Source organism: Furipterus horrens, unplaced genomic scaffold (assembly GCF_987537825.1).
Source record: "Furipterus horrens unplaced genomic scaffold, mFurHor1.1.pri manual_scaffold_5, whole genome shotgun sequence".
In the NCBI taxonomy this organism is placed as follows: Eukaryota; Metazoa; Chordata; class Mammalia; order Chiroptera; family Furipteridae; genus Furipterus; species Furipterus horrens.
The window spans coordinates 179,389,517-179,403,272 of NW_028327175.1; the positions used below are offsets into that span (position 1 = coordinate 179,389,517).

Sequence of the window (13,756 nt, forward strand, 5' to 3'; positions counted from 1 at the left end):
TGATTTGCATTTTCCTAATAGCTATTGTCCTGGAATCCAATGCTGATTCTTTTTGTCCAGCAATTGGAAGAATATGCGAGGCAAGGTTGTAGTCTCTGACAGTTCCTTTACTGCAGACATTACAGTATTCACGCATGCCCTCCACCCTTGGGCTTGTGCTGGACCACAGCTGGCTGCCGGCTGTGCTGCCGCAGCTCGGCGCACATCCCCTGGTGCTTGGTGTGCCCCCAATCATTGCGCCAACACTCCCATGGGGGTTCCTGCCCCTTTTATATTATGCATAGACAAAGCCAGCTACTAGCCAAAATATGACATCAATGCTTATATAACTGTCTGCATTGCACATGCAGATCTAATTCTTATCTCTGAGCAGCCCGTGCCTGGCCATCTGAGGTGAGGGAGCCTGACTAGATTCCATTGTCCTCACACTAATGAAGTTGAGCATTTGTATACCTATTGGCTATTTGTATGTCTTCTTGGGAGAGGTGTCTGTTCAGGGTGCTCTGCCCATTTTTTAATTGGGTTGTTTGGTGTTGAGTTGTATGAGTTCTTTATGTATGGGGGTGGGCAAAAGTAGGTTTACAGTTATCTGGAAAATAATACAGTAATTAATATATGAAAATACAAGAATAAACTTTCATGTACTCACGAGTGTAAACCTACTTTTGCCAAGTCCTGTATTTTGGATATTAACCCCTAGTAATACCTTTTCCTATTTGATTGGTTGCCTTTTTGTTTTGATGGCAGTGTCTTTTGCTGTGCAGAAGCTTTTTAGTTTGTTATAGTCATAGTCATTTATTTTTGCGTTTACTTCCCTTGCCTTTGAGGTCAAATTAGTAAAATCCTCTCTTTGAGTATGAGGTCCATAAGTTTAGTACCTATGTTTTCTTATATGTAATTTATTATTTAAGGTCTTATATTTAGGTCTTTGACCCAGTTTGAGTTAATTTTTGTAAATGGGGACAAACTGTAACCTAGTTTCAATTTTTGGCATGTGGCTTTCCAATTTTACCAACTCCATTTTTTTAATAGGCTTTCTTTTCTTCATTGTATATTTTGGATCCTTTGCCCCCATACACATGTGGTTTATTTCTGGGCTTTCAGTTCTGTTCCATTGGTCTAAGTATCTGTTTTTCTGCCAATACTATGCTGTTTTGTTTATCATAGCTCTGTAGTGTAATTAGAAGTCAGAGTGTGATACCTCTGACTTTGTTCTTTTTTCTCAGGATTGCTTTTGCTCTTTGGGGTCTTTTGTAGTTCCATACAAATCTGATGATTTTTTTTCTATTCAAAATATGTCATTGGGGTTTTGATGGGGATTGCATTAACTCTGTATATTGCTTTGGGTAATATGGACAGTATAACTGTTGATTCTTCCACAAATATGGAATATCTTTCCATTGCATTGTGTCTTTTTCAGTCTCTTTTAATAATTCTTGTAGTTCTCAGTATATATTTCCTTCATATCCCTTGTTAAGTTTATTCCTAGGTGTTTTATTCTTTTAGTTGCAATTGCAAAAGGAATTGTTTTTTTGTTTTTTGTTTTTTGTTTTTCATTTCTCTTTCTAAAGTTTCATTGTTAATATATAGGAAGGCAGTGGATTGTTGTACATTGACTGTATCCTGCAACTTTAATATACTTGTATATTGTTTCTAATAGAGTTTTGGTGAGTCTTTAGGGTTTTCTATATACAGAATCATGTCATTAGCAGAAATGACTTTTATTTCTTTCTTTTGATTGCTCTGGCTAGGACTTCCAGAACTATGTGTATTTCGAATAAAAGTGGTGAGAAGGGGTATTTTTGTCTTGTTCCCGATTTTAGAGGAAAAGCCTTCAGTTTTCATCATTGAGTATGATACTGGCTGAGGCTTTGTCAAATATGGCTTTTATTATGTTGAGTTATTTCCTTAATACCTGTTTTGATGAGTGTTTTAATCATAAATAAATGTTGTATCTTATCAAGTGCTTTTACTACATCTGTTGATAATATCATATATTTTTATTCTTTGTTTTGTTAATGTGGTGTATTACATTGATCAGTATACATATGTTGAGCCATCCTTGTGCCCCTGAATGAACCCCACTTGATCATGGTGTATTATTTTCTTAATATCTTGTATTTGATTTGCTAGTATTTCTCTGAGGATTTTTTGTATTTGTGTTCGTTAGAGGTATTGGTCTATAGTTTCCTTTTTGTGTGTTATCCTCACCAGATTTTACTATTAGTGTTATGTGGGCCTCATAAAATGTGTTAGAAACTATCACTTAATTTTCATTTATTTGCAAGAGTTTGAAAAGTGTGGGTATCAAATCTTTGAACGTTTGGTAGAATTCACTAGTGAAGCCATCTGGCCTGGACTTTTACTTTTTTGTGAGGATTTTGATGGTGGTTTCAATTTCCTTACTGTTGAGCATTGTATTTAGGTTTTCCTGTTCTTCATCTTTCAGTATAGGGAGGTTATATACGAGGTCTGTCCAGAAGGTATCCAGCCATATAATATGAAAAATAGAGACATTTATTGAATAAGATACAAGATACAAGAAACGATGTACATAGGACAATGATGCCTCAGTCCCCTTCAAACTAGGCACCTTGGAATCTCACACAGTTCTCCCAGTTGCCATCAGTTGCCCCATTGTATTTTTCTGAATCTCATCGACAGTCTGAAATCTCTTCCCTTTAAAAGGCAATTTTATTTTATTTTATTTTAAGTATATTTTATTGATTATGTTGTTACAGTAGTCCCAGTTTTTCCCCCTTTACTCCCCCCTCTGCCCAGTAACCACTTCGCTCCAGCAATCCCACCCCCCTTAGTTCATGTCCATGGGTCGTGCATATTAGTTCTGTGACTTCACCTTTTTCTGTATTATTGTTAATTTCCCACTGTCTGTTTTGTATCAACCAATTATGCTTCTTAATGCCTACACCATTTCCCAGTTTCTCCCCCTTCCGCCTCCCAGGTGATAACCCTTCAAATGATCCCCATACCTATGATTCTGTTCTTATTCTGGTTTGCTTAGTTGGTTTTTATTTTTTTAATTCTATTTTTTTTAATATGCTTTATTGATTATGCTGTTACAGTTGTCCCAATTTATTTTTCCTCTGCTCCCCTCCACCCAGTGACCTGCCTCCCTACAGTTGTCATCCCCTTTTAGTCCATGTCCATTGGTTGTGCATATAGTTCTTCTCAACTTCTTCCTGTTTACTCCATTCCCTCCTACTATGCTTCTTAATTCCTGTACCATCTCCCTCCCTTTCCCTCTTCCTTCCCCCTGCTGACCTCCCCCCAATATGTTCCCCATACCTATAATTCTTTTTCCACTCTTGTTTCCTATTTAGTTTGCCTTTGTTTCGGTTCCCTAGCTTCTGCTGTTGGTTGTTGTGATTCAGTTTTCATTTTAATGTTCATAATTTTGATCCCCCTTCTTCTAAATCCATCCCTTTAACATCTCATATAATAGTGGTTTGGATCTAATGAACTCCTTCAGTTTTGCTTTGTCCTGGAAGCACTTTCTCTGCCCTTCTATTCTGAATGACAGTTTCACTGGATAGAGTATTCATGGCTGTAGGTTTTTGATTTTCATTACTTTGAATATTTATTGCCAGTCCCTTCCTGCCTACAGGGTCTCCTTTGAAAAATCAGCTGACAGTCTAATTGGTACCCTTTTGTACATAATTCTTTTCTTCTCTCTTGCTGCTTTTAAGATTCTCTCTTTATCTTTAATTTTTGACAATTTGATTATAACGTATCTTGGAGTGGTTCTCCCTGGGTCCAGGTTTTCTGGAACTCTGTGCTTCCTGGACCTGTAAGTCTGTTTCCTTCCTCAAGTTTGGGAAGTTCTGCTTCATTATTTTTTCACATAATTTTTCAATTTCTAGTTCTTCTTCACCCTCTGGCAATCCTATAATTCGAATGTTCTTTTGCTTATAGCTGTCCCAGAGGTTTCTGTGTCTCTCCTCGTATTCCTCACTTTTTGTTTCCTCTTTCTGCACTGGTTGACTGTTTGTTCCTTCCCTACGTTCCGATTTATTGATTTGATCTCTGGTTTTCATTTCCTCACCACTTGTATGTGTTTTTGTTTGTTTCAATATGACTAGCTTTCATTCCTTCCCTGTTTTGTTCCGAATCTTTTATTAATTCTTCAAGCTGCCTTATGACTATAGCTCTGAACTGAGCCTCAGAAAGATTTGCTATTTGCTCATCAGTTAGGTCCCTCATCTGCTGCCTGGTGAGCTGTGTCACCGGGATTTCAATCATGGTCTGCTTCATCCTGACAGTTTTCTGTTTACCTTTGCTTCCTGGGAGGGCTGTAGGGGGCAGAGCCCTGTGCATTCGTCACTACCTGCCGACCAGCGACCTTTTTCACTGCTCTGTGGTGCTTTGTGTGGGGGTGGGGGTCCAAGATAGAATTCTGCCATCACTCTCCACTGAGAGACCAGGAGTCTCTTTCTCCATCCCCACGCCCTCTTGGTCTCACAGTCAGGGACAATGGGGGCCTGCCTTCCCCAGCGTTGGAATCGTGAGCTGACGGGTCTCGACTGCAGCTGGGATTGCTCCCCTGGCATTTCTCACAGTCCTGCCGCTCTCCCCGCTGCTACTGCAGACAGCACTGCCAACTTTTCTGCTCTGGTTGCCCCTCCTACCCATCCAGACGAGCACTGCTGGTTTATAACTTCATATGTTGGGCTTCCATGTAGTTTTATTTTCTGGAATTTCTGGTTATCTTTGGTTTTGAGGTAGTTGTATTCATACTTAGTTGTGGAGGGAGACAGCGTGTCAGTCTAAGCCTCCATCTTGGCCGGAAGTTTTGTGTTTTGTTTTTATTTGTTAGACTCAGTTGTTGATAGTTGTGAGTTTGTTGTCATTTTAATGTTCATAATTTTGATCTTCTTTTTCTTAAGTAAGTCCCTTTGACATTTCATATGATAATGGCTTGGTGATGATGAACTCCATTAGCTTTACTTTGTCTGGGAAGCACTTCATCTGCGCTTCCATTCTAAATGTTAACTTTGCTGGATAGAGTAATCTTGATTGTAGGGCCTTGCTTTTCATCACATTGAATACTTCTTGCCAGTCCCTTCTTGCCTGCAAAGTTTCTTTAGAGAAATCAGCTGGTAGGCTTTTTTTTTTTTAAACTTATTTATTTGTTAGTTTATTTATTTATTTTTAGAGAGAGGGGAAAGGAGAAAGAGGGAGAGAAACATCACTGTGTGGTTGCCTCTCATGTGCCCCCAACTGGGGACCTGACGTGCAACCTAGTCATGTGCCCTGACTGGGAATCGAACCAGCGACACTTGGTTCACAGGCTGACGCTCAGTCCACTGAGCCACAGCAGCCACAGTTGACTGAGATTCACTTTTAACACCACGGACAATGACTGAGATTCAAAGTCTGCATCATAAAACAGGGTTACAGCAGTAATGGAAAAAGTATCATCACTAATAAAACTTGAAAAATGCAACAGGAGATTTCTGTGTGACACCACATCTACTTTTCTTCAGCAGTTGTCAAAGCACAGGGGCAGCTGGGGCTGAGTGAACTGGCATGTATGTCCCAGCGTTTAGAAACCCTACATCTGGACTCCTTGGGGAGCCAAAGCACAGCTCTTTGAGAAATTCTTGAGAAATACACATGGAACAATGGTCTTTAAATCCACGTGGTTTAAGAACCTAAGTCCTTTCAGAATTTCAGTTGTTTTCAATGACATGTCTAACATCATTTAAGTAAATGATTTACTCATCCTGAGTAAATCTACTTCCAGTGCCCACATGCTTTCATGCACAGAATTATCAGAAGGATATGTCATTTTTACAGCCAGAAGGCATGGCTCAGGGATGCAGGCATGAATCACTCCCATTACCATCACATACTTTTCTGGGGTGAGGCAGGGCCGCCCACGCGGCACCCGCTCTAGGTCGCACACTGAGAAGGCCCAGCTGGGGTCCCACAGCCGAGCCTTGCTGCCACCACCGTGCCTTGCATTCACACAGCCATCAGCTCCAGCAAGTCGTGGCCCACTGCTACCCATGACAGCATCCATGCGCCCTGGCCGCCTTCCGCGTTGCGCCACAGCTGCTCTGCCAGCTCCTTGAGTGGCGGGGTCCACAGCAGCCTCACTGCCACTGGGCCGCTGCCGGAAAATGAGTCGGCCACAGCTGCTGCCATTATGCTAGGCAGCCATTTTCCTGCCAACTTTGAGAGCTGTATAGTACCCTATTCTTAAAAAGTGGAATATCCTGCTTCTGTCTGCTTGTTGGTGATCTTACTTGTAGTTTTGTGACCTTTGTTCTTTTTTCAGGTAGACTAACCCTCTTGAATATTCCCTGCAGTAGTGGTCTTCTGGTGGTAAATTCCTTCAGCCTTTGTATGTCTGGAAAAGTCTTTATGTCCCCTTCATAGCTAAAGGATAACTTTGCCAGATACATTTATTTTTGGCTGGTTATTTCACTCTTTCAGTAGTTTGAATATTTGATTCTAATCTCTCCTGGGTTTCTGCTTAGAAATCCAATTATAACATACGGGGCTTTTCTTTAAAGCTTACTGTTTTAATACAATGCCTTGCAGAAGGCCTTTTGGATTGAAGTAATTAACTGTTCTGTTTGCTTGTTGGATTTGAAGATCTAGCTCTTTCCATAGGTTTGGGAAGTTCTTGTCATCTATTTGTTTGAACAGACTCCTTTGTTCCCTTCTCCCTCTCTTTCTCTTCTGATATGCCTACTCTTTCTGATGGCGTCAGAGTTTTCGTAGAGTTCTTTCATTTCTTTTTATGGTTAAGTCTCTGTTATCTTCCTTCTGTGTCATTTCTACACTTCTGTCTTTGCTATCACTAATTCTTTCCTCCATCTGGTCAGCTCTGTTTCCTAAGATCACTAGTTCATTCTTTATATTGTATTTCTCTCTTTTTTTTTTCTCCCTACCTGAACCCTCTCATTTATATTGTATTTCTTATTGAGTTCTTCATGTCAAGATTTCTGTTTGGTTCTTTTAAAAAGTTTCAGTCTCCTTTTTAAAGTACTCATTTGTTCATTGATTTCATTTCCGAGTTCATTGAACTACCTATCTGTGTTTTCTTAATTTTTTTTAAAAGATTTCATTTATTTTTAGAGAGAGGGGAAGGGAGGGAGAGAGAGAGGGAGAGAAACATCAATGTGGGAGAGGTGCATTGATTGGTTGCCTCTTGCACACCCCCCAAATGGGGACCTGTCCAGCAACCCAAGTGTGTGTGTGCCCTGAGTGGGAATTGACCAGCAACCTTTTGGTTCACAAGCCAGCATTCAGTCCACGGAGCCACACCAGCCAGGGCCTTATCTGTGTTTTCTTGTAACTTGTTGATTTTTTTTTAGAACTACAGCCTTGAATTTTCTGTCATTTTAAATCACATAATTCAATGTCTTTAAGGTTTTTTTTTTCCTGGACTTTTTTTTACCTTGGTTAGTCATGGTATTTGATGGATTCTTTCTCTGTCTAGGCATCTATCTGTGAATGGCACTTCTCTAGTAGATTGATAAGAAGCCTTCCTATTGTTTTCCAGTAGTTGGCACTGAATCACAAGTTTGTTTGTTTGTTTGTTTTAGTTCTCTTGCACTGTTCTGGCTTCTCAGATCTCTGCAGGGTGGCGGAAAATGTCCTGTGTTTCCTGGGAAGGTGGACATCTCCTCTGTGTTCAGGTCGCCTTGGTCTCAGGGGACCAACCCTACAGGGGAATGTGGTGGGCGGTGATGTTCCACATCCCTGAGATCCCTGTGCTGTCCCCTGTGGCCAGATGCTGCCAGCAGGGCAGCTGTGATGTGTGGCAGTGGGATGAGCTGGGGGAAGCTGGCCACTGCCTTTGTTGCTTTGCTCTCCTAGTGATGGCGACTGGCAGACCTCAGTGGCCTTCTCTCTGTATCTCTAACTCAACCCTGGGGTTAGTTGCAGAGTGTGCCTGTCACTCAGGGAAAAAGTGTTTCTGTGGTACTGATTCTCAGGTTTGCAGATAACATACTCTGCAACCTGACACAGCTATAGCTTCTTCTGGGCCCTGCTGCTGGCTCTGAAAGGTTTGGGGTGGGGGTGGGGGCGCAGGTTCTGGGAAGATGAGGAGAGGCAGTCAGTGGCTTTGTTTCTCGTGTGTAATGCTGATTGCCAGACAACTGTGGCCACACTCTGAGCTTTGTGCCTGCTTACGTCACTGGACTCAGCCCAGCCTCATTTCCTACAGACCACTCCTGTAGGAATGCTCACTGTATCTCCTTGCTTTTCCCAGCTGGCATGGCCAGAATGCCAGTGGCAACCTGATTCCTCGCCTTTCCAGGGTGAGCTCCACAATGAGCTCTAGGCTGGGAGCCTCTGGGCTGTGTCTCTAGCTTCTCTCAACTCTTCTCCCTTCCCAGCTCCATGGTTCACTTCCATTTGCCCACATTTAGATGTTTCAAGGCATGAATTTCTCAGATGTGTTTGTGCCTTAAGCAGGGGATACTTCGTTGAATTATAGCTATTTAGATTGTTGAAACTTGAAGGGGACCTCTCATGCCAGTATTCCTTTGACATCACCCAATTTTTTTTTTAAGGTTGCTCTTAACTGAGGAATGTCACTTACATAATTCATGAAGTGCATTTTAAATGCTTGATAAATGGGGTCTTTCCATGTTTTCAGAGCATTTAAAAGCATGGTTTGGGGTGCTGGGAGGAGAGATGGATGTGGAGGGGAAAATGCTCTGAAGACTGAATTATTAGATTTTATAGCAATTGTTAGTTGTCTTTCTGGAATTCTGTAGAAGTATGAAAACTAGGGATCTCTAGCATTTTTTTTTTCAATAATGAATATATCAGGCTCTTTCATATTAAACAGTAATGTCCGTTACATTTGCACTTGTGACTGTCAGTCTGCAAATCCCTTTGTTTAGTCTGCTCCCTTTCCCCACATTTTTGGTAGGTTGGGTCTTGAATGGCAATTGAAAGATTTATTTGCTTCAAAGAAATTCATACGGTTAGATAAACTTCATGCCAGTTTTGGAAAAATTGTAAAGGCTAATATCTGGAATTTGAGTTACAGCTTCATCTTTAACTCTTCCTGCAAAATATTTCTTTCTGTTTGCTAGATGAAGAAGATAACTTGTTCACACCCCCCAAGCTGACCGATGAAGACTTCTCACCATTTGGCTCTAGAGGTGGTCTGTTCAGTGGAGGGAAGGGACTTTTTGATGATGAGGATGAGGAGGTGAGTCCTTAGTAATCTGAAGCTCTCCATAGCTGTGTTGTGGAAGAAATACACTTTGGTCTTTTAATAGGGAAAAAAAAACTACTTAGTTGGACGTGGCTTCTGCTTTTCTAGTTGGAAAAATTTGAACTAAGAATCACAAAGAGAAAACATTGTATCTTGGTGCCCTTTGTAAGAAGAGGATGTGAGAGTGTTAATAGTGAACAGTTTACTTGATTAGGCAACTGTTTCTTACCTTATCTATTGTCTTCTTCCATATTTGTACTTAATTCCTGGATAGGCCTAATTTATTTACAGTCTGATTTGCCGTAGTCTTCACTTTGGAACTAATTTTCTGTCAGAACAGCAAATATGTATCTCAGCTACCTTTTCCATTGCTTTTTTGAATTCTGTGTCATATATTGTATTACAACCAGAGTGACCTCTTCACGGAAGCCCCTCGGAATCAGGCAGCTCGAGCACCTGTTAGTGAAGGTAAGCTTGGACTGAGACTGACTGCTTCTCTGTATACAGATTCCAACACTGTTTATGGCCCCTAGGAGATGGAGTCCCAGAAGTTGTTCAGACCTTACTGTTTTGGTAGGCAGGAAACTGTTATGTTTGTCTTGTTCTAGTTAATAGTAGTTTATGTGCACTAATTCTGGTCTTGGAAGAAACAAATAATACCATCTGTAAATCCACATCACAGTTTTGCCTCTTAGAGAATTCATAAAAAGTCATACAGGAAAAATACTCCAGCAGTATTGAGGATATTTTAATTTAATCAATTTAATTCAAAGAAACATTCCTAAAATTCTGTGTATAAATTGGAGATCAGCAATTCCCTAGCCCAGTGTGCATTATAATCAGCTGTGGACTTTTTAAAAGGCACACATAAAAAATTAAAAACTTAAAAATTTTATTCCTTTAGGTCTGTGGGAGTTCTTGGGAAATGGGAATTAGTTATTTTAAGCAATTCGGTCTCCCCAGGCCACAAACTGTCAGATTTTGGACTTGTTACAGTGCTGCCTTGATTATTGTATGGTTCCTGTTCTACACTTTTTGGCATTGGTGATTTGCCTAGTTTTCCTCTTTCTTGTTATTATCTCCATTTTTCCACTGATGTCTGAGATTTTTTGCCTTTTTTTTTTGTTGTTGTTGTTCATTCTCACAAACAGTAATGGATAGAGGGGACACTGTGGAGGAGCCCTGCTTGCTCTGTCCCCCCCCACCCCCCCTCATTGTGCACTGCATCTTCCTTGGCCTCTCCAGCCAACCCCGCTGCTCTTGTCTGCCCAGAGTCACAGTGATTTTCCATGGGAGTCACAGCTGAGGTTGCATTAGTAACAAGAAAAAGTCATGGCATGGCACTGGTAAAGAAGATACTAAGCAATTTTAAAATGACTTAGGAAAAATTAGTTTTAAAAGGTTTCTTATTAGCTCTGTATTGTGTTGAACATATTTGAGGAAGGTGCATTTAATAAGGAAAGTTATTTCCTTTGTTGAAATGGTTATCTCATCCTTTCTCATTTTAGTGTCTTCATCCTCCAAACCTGGAAAGACAGTCCCAGCAGAAGCAGTTTCTGTATTTTTAGGTATCATATTGTATGGTTTGTTTTTTAAACTATTATCAGAATCATTTTGTCATTTTTAAATTGCCATTTTCTGAGGGCAGGTTGGAGAATAGGAGGTGCTTCAGAAGGTATGGGACAGCTTCCAGAAAGAGCTCATTTACTGGGGTTAGATCATATTCTCTTAGAAATTAGTGACCTTGGACCTTTTTTGTGTTTGGGTGACCAGGTAACTGATTCTGGCATAATCTGTAGCAGAAAAGGATGGAAGTGGTTGGGTCCTTATTGGGTTCTGTGGATGAACTGAAACTGAAAGTTCCCAGTAGGCAGTAGTGTTTTGTTTTTTTTTTCTGTATAATCAGGAGGCCTACCCACACTAGCTAATTAGCCAAGTTGTGTTGTTTCTGTACCCGCAGGTGACACAGATGTGTTTGGTGCAACCTCTGCTCCATCTCTGATGGATTCCCAGAAGCCCAGACAGCCCACTCCAGGGAAACGCTTATACCTCCCAACACCCACTGGCCTCTTTGATGATGATGATGATGATGATGACTTTTTTTCAGCATCCTGTAGCAAACCCTGCAAGACAGGTGCTTATTCCAGCCTGTTTATGAATTTTGTCAGGAAATAATATTGACCTAAAAGGACACAAAACTCCTACAGTTCATCTCTTGTGGTACCAGAACCCCTCCTCAAGTGTTCCTTTCAGAGAGTTGTCTCATCTCTGCTTATATAGGCATGGTACCGTGGAGATCGCTATTTTATGAAAGAGTCTTTTTTGCTTTGAAAACTAATTGCTAGGAATTCTTCCTTAGAGAGAACTAATTTCGATCTGTTCCCCCATAATTGCTCAAGAATTTTAGTTCTCACCTTTGTAATCATAAAGTTTTAATCACACTTTCTTTCAGCAGTCCTTAGTAAACCCTATGAGCAGAAGGCCATGCTAGCTATTTATTTCCCAGCTTCCCTTATGTTTTCCAAAAACCCAGGTAATGTTGACTTTTCCATGTGTGATATGGTTTTTAGCCCCTTGGGTACTTTGGCACTCTCCCTTTTTCTCCCTTCAAATTTAAGCCAGTATATTCATGAAATCACTCCTCTAAGTCAGTTCTTTAAGGTGCAAATGCCATTCCTGGGACTCTTATCAAAATGCAGATTCTGATTCAGTGGCTATGGAATGGGACCTGCAATTCTACATTTCTAACCATCTCCACAGTGGACAGAGATTGCTGGTCTGTGGGTTGTACTAGCCCCCTTTTCAGTGGTAGGTGTGGAAAGTAGGGGTAGAAGCAGAAAGTGAGGGAAGTAATTGCCTGGTTATTTTAGAAAGAGTTCAGACGGATGCATAATGCACTCATATCTGTGCCAACTGAAATGACAGTGAATGCTCGTGGCTTGGAACTGATTTGGAATCACAAATATTGATAGACCCCCCCTTTTTTAAAAATGATTTTATTTATCTTTAGAGAGATGGGAAGGAAGGGAGAAAGAAAGGGAGAAAAACATCGATGTCCAAGAGATACATCGATCACTTGCCTCTCACATGCCCCCATCTGAGAGTCTGGCCTGCAACCCAAGCATGTGCCCCAGCTGGGAATCAAACCAGTGACCTTTCAGTTCAGAGGCCAGCAATCAATCCACTGAAACTGAGCTACATCAGCCATGGCTGATGCCCCTTTCCTGACAGCTATTGCTGTCCTGGGACATTCATGATATAGTGCCCTCATTCCAGTGACATACGCCTCATTCAGTGCAGAAGTGCTTGTGGTAGTGAAAGGTTGGCAGTCACTCACATACTTATTAGCAGGGTAAATTATAGTTCTTCCATTCAGTGGAATTTTGTGAACCTGCTAAAAAAGAATGAAGTCTATGTATGTTAATATGGCAAGATGGCCTAGGTACATTAAGTGAAAAATGCAAATTGTAAGACTCATTGTTCAAATGATCATTTACTGCCTTATTTGTGAATGACTAAAGTTAAAAATTAGTATATCCTTTGGGAGAAGTAGAAGCATGTATACCAAACCATTCCATTGACCATCATGTTTGAATGGGGAGGTGGAGTTACAGGGGAGCTTTCATTATTTGATTTTATATACTTTTGTGTAATTCGATTTTTTAAAAGGAAGAGGTGATCCTCATTTCTCAGCTTCCTAGAGTGATTGATTCTTAAATGATCTTTCTTTCTATAGGTGTCTCTGTACCTTTTATGTCAGTCCAAGCTACTATTAGCATGGGATGCTGTTGCTTGGATAAATGTGTAAACCAGCTGGTTAAACCATGTCCTGTGTTTCATTTTAGCTGCTGTTTTGTTCTTTGAAAAATTCCAATCTAATCCACTTAATATTTCTTTATAACTAATCAAGAAATATTATACTTTCTAAATTTGTTCTTTGGGAGGGAAGAATTTTTAATCTGAATTTTATGGTGGAATTTTTTTTACCTTAATATAATTTTATGCTGTGGTATCATTTTAAAGACAAACTCAAATCCACTGCCAATATCTTTGATGAGGAGGAAGGAGATCTCTTCAAAGAAAAAGCGGTGGCTTTGCCAGAAGCTACTGTGAATCAGACAGATGAAAATGCAGCAAGAGCAGAAAAGAAGGTGAGCAGGAGGGAAGACTGAACAGAGGGGAAGTATTGTTTACTTTCAAATGTATAGTGAAGAACAGAAGACAACAAACACCCAAAGAACTACCACCAAGACTGAGCCGTTGTTAGGATTTTGTCATACCCAGTTGTTGTAACAGCCATTGGTGATCTTTACCTGAACCAGTTACCATGGTGGGCGGTGCAAAGTAATGTTTTTCTTGTCTGTTCTGAGAAATTTATCAAGCAACTGTTTCTTTCCAATTTCCTACCTAACTTATACCAATTTTGAAATTCTTTCTCATGTTCTTCTCATTTTGAGTTAATTTGAGTAAACTTGATATATGTCCAAGGTCCATGACATCTTTCTTTCCCTGCCATGTGGCTTGGTGCCTTCTCCTAGTAGACACTCA

The 13,756-nt window shown here is 40.4% G+C and overlaps 1 protein-coding gene and 1 pseudogene across 5 annotated transcripts in view; one reads left to right on the plus strand and one right to left on the minus strand.

Annotated features, from left to right (window-relative positions):
• Positions 1–13,756, plus strand: part of LOC150010478 (WASH complex subunit 2-like) — a 70,105-nt gene that overhangs the window by 18,200 nt on the left and 38,149 nt on the right. For all 5 annotated transcript variants that reach the window (XM_090278381.1, XM_090278382.1, XM_090278384.1 and 2 more), the window contains exons 12-16: positions 9,084–9,202; positions 9,619–9,676; positions 10,717–10,776; positions 11,169–11,342; positions 13,232–13,359. In XM_090278381.1, the coding sequence (XP_090134507.1) occupies positions 9,084–9,202; positions 9,619–9,676; positions 10,717–10,776; positions 11,169–11,342; positions 13,232–13,359 (539 nt within the window). The remainder of the gene's footprint in view (positions 1–9,083; positions 9,203–9,618; positions 9,677–10,716; positions 10,777–11,168; positions 11,343–13,231; positions 13,360–13,756) is intronic.
• On the minus strand, positions 5,723–6,168 carry LOC150010479 (recQ-mediated genome instability protein 2 pseudogene; annotated as a pseudogene).